This window comes from Egretta garzetta, unplaced genomic scaffold (genome assembly GCF_000687185.1).
Source record: "Egretta garzetta isolate BGI_Z169 unplaced genomic scaffold, ASM68718v1 scaffold2, whole genome shotgun sequence".
NCBI classification, from domain to species: Eukaryota; Metazoa; Chordata; class Aves; order Pelecaniformes; family Ardeidae; genus Egretta; species Egretta garzetta.
In genome coordinates, this window is record NW_009258894.1 from 3,228,210 (window position 1) to 3,232,318 (window position 4,109).

The following is a 4,109-nucleotide window of genomic DNA, read 5'->3' on the forward strand; positions in this document are numbered from 1 at the left end:
GATCTGAACATAAATTTTATTAATCTTTCCACTTTGTTTAGCTTCCAATGGAGTATACATTTTCATCATGCAAATTATCTCTCCTGCAGTGATGTCTCCCACCTCTACCTAATGGAATTCAGCTCATCCTGTCTTACATTGTCCACTGTTTTTTTTTTCTTTTTAAAGTGCATTTAAGAATTTTACTTTTTTTCCAAAAGAGACATCAACAATCTGTTGATCGCTCTTTCCCATGGGTAGAACATCCACAAGATCAGCAATCCTCACCTGAAATCTCCTGCTGTAAACTTTGCCTCAGCAAGTGAAAAGGCAGCTTCTCTCATCACCTCACCCATCAGCATCTTAGTCTGTAAAAAAAAAACAAAACAAAAAAAACCAAAAGGCAGCAAATAGAAGGCACACCATTACTCCTTTTCCAGGATAAATAACAGCATCAAGAGAAGAATGAGAAATTTAAGAGAGTGATAAAGTCCTGTATGTGTAGCTTACTCTCAAACTTCAAATCGTCATTCCCAGGTGACTAGCAAAAGAAGAAATATTCCAGCTGTTTCACTGACCCAGTTTAGGACTCGCAGAAACAGCGAAAGACTTGTTTGTCTTAATAACCATAAAATTCTACTACATGGGGGTTAAATCACTCTTAACTTCATATTGTACTGAATGCTATGAGACAGCTTGACGTTGGTTTTCAACATACAGATATATGTGGCTTTGTGAACCTCCACTCTCCTCCTACTCCATTTTTTCCCAGTTTTTACACATTTGAAGCCCTTGTAGCTAAAAAACATGCTATTGAGAAGCAAGAGTCTTTCTGTACTAGACAGTCTGTAGGAAACAAGAGTGCCAAGAGCTCGTCTACAGCCTGGTAACAAAGCACTGCTGCTAACCACGGATATCATAGCAGTGGCAGCCAAAACGGTACAACTAAAACCCATCCAGTATGGTAGAACAGAACAGGCTGTATTAGGCTCTACTGCATATTTCAGATTTTTCATTCACGTGGAGAGGAAAAAAGCAGGACTCGATGTTTCTTCATAAAGGAACAAGTTCCATCTGGACAAAACTTCTGCTTTCTAGTGTACCTAGTCATGCAAGAAACATTAGAGAGCTGCAGTATCCTCTCAAGCCAGATAGACAGAGCAACAAAATGGGGCTACAGAACATGTTAAATCCACTCCTAAAGTATGTGGCAGCAGCAGAGCAAATTCCCTGTAATGTAGAAAAGATGGTGGGGAACTTGGGACACAAAAGAAAGCAAAGCCTAGGCCTGGTTGGAAAGAGGTGAAGAATATTAACTGTTACAAAATTTCTGTATCACTGCAGCCAGAAAAACATTCTGCTCATCTGTCCTCAGTACCCTCGCTTACAAAAACCACGTTATCCACAAAGTTGTCCTACATTCCAGCCTACCTAAAGAAGTTAGCAGAACAGGAATGCACAACTGACAGAACAGACAGGTTTTAAATGAAGTGAGAAAAATTCTAATTTACCTACCTCAATAATTTTCTTGAGGATCTGCCTGAACCGAAGCGTCAAAGCATCAGATTTTTTCTTCAAGAGGTTACGACCTGTTTGGGCTCCTTTCAAACGAGCTTTCATGATGGTCTGAGCCCTGTTAAACAGAGGAGTAAATAAAAATGTCCTGCATCAGCTGAAGGGATTAGAAAAAACTTATGCGAAGTTTTCTGATGTGGACATGACTGAAATTTTGAAACAACCAAGAAACATCAATGCAGTAAAACAGGATGGCCACTTCAGCATAGAATTTCATATTCCCATTTAAATGGGAATTTATTATATTTATCTGCATCATCAATGAGAATTACATGGTTATCATCTGCAAAGTCAAAGATCATGGAAAATTTGCGAGTCATTTTTCAGCGCTTCCATAATAGGAAGTAAGAGTTTTCATTTTTCTTGATGAGTTAACAAGGACCAGAAATGCACCAGAAATCAAACTACCCCAAAAGCCCACTGTCAGTGTGACACCGGTACTGCTTTTAAGCTCTTTTACGGCTACGTCATCTTCCCAAAATCAGACAACACAGCAAATTCTTCCTGTGATCACATATGTTGATGCTGTATTCTGATCTTACAGAGCAACAAGACAGAGTAGTTGTACATTCTGGTCTAAAGAAAGTTAAAAAGTGCAATGATTCCATACCTTTATATGCTGCACGAGAGATTTACAAGCTATTTAAGACAATCAGAAGTAGCATCAGTTTAAAAGGGATATTAGCAAGCTAGCTTGTAGCATTGTATATCCTTACTTCCAGTAGCACGCTTACACATTTCTTGTACGGAATTAGGAACTGAAGAAGGATCCAAACTTTGCTTCCCTCTCTGCTGTGGAGTGTATTTCAATTTGAAGAATCTTTTTGATTTAAGTTAACTAGAATAGCAGGAGCTCTACTACCACAAAACCAGCAAGCTGCGCTAACTTAAGCTACCACTTTGTATACTCAGCCACTACACACAAAGGACAATACTCAAGCCAACTCTGTGTGCAGAGAAGCCTTATACACTTCCTCTCTGACCCTGGAAAAAATAAGTATAATTAAGATTCTACCTACGAAGTGGAATCCATTACTTTCCACACCTACTGGCATGTGATGAGAATAGCTCCGTTAATATCTACCACATACTCATAATGGAAAAGCACAAATACTTTCTGAATGTTTATGATTAAAGAAAACCCAAAGTCAAAAGGTAAAAAGGCAGCTTTACTTTCACAACAAGCAGGTCTCTGTCACCACCTTGAACTGGCTTGTTTGCTTTGTTCACAACCTGCCAGAGCCTGGCTGACCTTCTAGTTCAAGCAAGATTTCACAGGCTCTGAGAGTGCATTAAACAAAGTCTTGTTTACTGTCAAGGAGACTGAGCAGCTTCTGTAATTGATCACATCCAGCACAGAGGAGGCTCATACCAGCAAGCCGCTTCATAAAGATAAAAAAGCAAAACAAAAAAAACCCAAACCTGGTCAAATTCTGTTGTCAGTTAACAAAAAAAAATTGTTGCAGAGGCAGGCCATCTTTATTTTACCATCCTACCTTACATTCCTATCAAAACATCAGCCACATTACTGGTCTATTACCTCATTTGAAGCGGGGCTCGTAAATGTTAAGCCTTCGTACATCACCACCTTCTTGCCACAATGACACTTCAGCCCACAAAACCAGATACCTTTTCAAAGTGACCAAAGTGCCTCCTCCTTGGACATGTAAAGTCAATGAAAAGAGGACTGTTGAAGAGCAGGAGTGAGACCAGTGGCTTAGTATATGCAATAATTTATTTCTGACCTAAGTTTCAAAACAGAACCTTTACCATGTAATGTATTAATCCTTCCATATAAACTGTTACTTCATATGTCCTGAGCTCACGTATGAGAATAATTATTATTTTACATTTGAGGTTTTCTGTCCTGCAAGGCACCTCTTTATAAATACTACATCCAGGCATCAACCCAATTTTATGCAAGAAGATTTGAAACGGCCTTTCACCTTAAGGCAAAGTCTTTCTGTCCTGGAGGGTTCTGAAGAGAAACTGAACGGCATTATTAAAACAGCGGGTTTATTAGTAGATCAGTTTCAATCGTTTGTGTTTGTTCCCACTTTGGCAACTATCTAAACCTTGTCAGGAGACATCTGATTTCATGACAAACTGTTTGCTGTCAGGATCTGGAAAATGACTTGACTGTGCACTGCACTTTACGCATTGTACTTCCTCCTTATTTTTTAACACTTTGTGACCAACCTCTCGTACGGCAGTATTGGCTTTTAAAAAGTGAAGGGAAGCTGTGGTTCGATTTGTGCATTTTTTCTTATGCATACATTCCACAAACTGCTCTTTTTAAAATCAAGGTTTGTGTAATTGCATGATTTTAAATAGCCGCCCGGCTGCTTGGTACTGGGCCCCGCAATGGCCCTCTGACGGCTCACAGAGCTCATTTTGAGCCTGGAAAGGGAAACTGAAGAGAAGCTCTAACTGCGGCCTTCAACCGCCCACCCACAGCCCGGCGGGAGACCCTCCTCGCGGGCGCAGAGCCCCCGCGGCAGCGGCAGGTTCACAATCGCCAACACCACTTCCAGCGCCGGAGCCCAGATGGGAAG

At 40.4% G+C, this 4,109-nt stretch overlaps 1 protein-coding gene across 1 annotated transcript in view; it reads right to left on the reverse strand.

Annotated features, from left to right (window-relative positions):
• ATP6V1D (ATPase H+ transporting V1 subunit D) overlaps nt 1-2,929 on the reverse strand; it is a 9,674-nt gene extending 6,745 nt beyond the window's left edge. Inside the window, exons 1-2 of the mRNA XM_009634175.2 lie at nt 1,495-2,929; nt 268-347 (exon numbers count right to left, since the gene is read on the reverse strand). Coding sequence (XP_009632470.1) covers nt 268-347; nt 1,495-1,599 — 185 coding nt within the window. The 5' untranslated portion in view covers nt 1,600-2,929. The remainder of the gene's footprint in view (nt 1-267; nt 348-1,494) is intronic.
• Between the last annotated feature and the right edge of the window lie 1,180 nt (nt 2,930-4,109).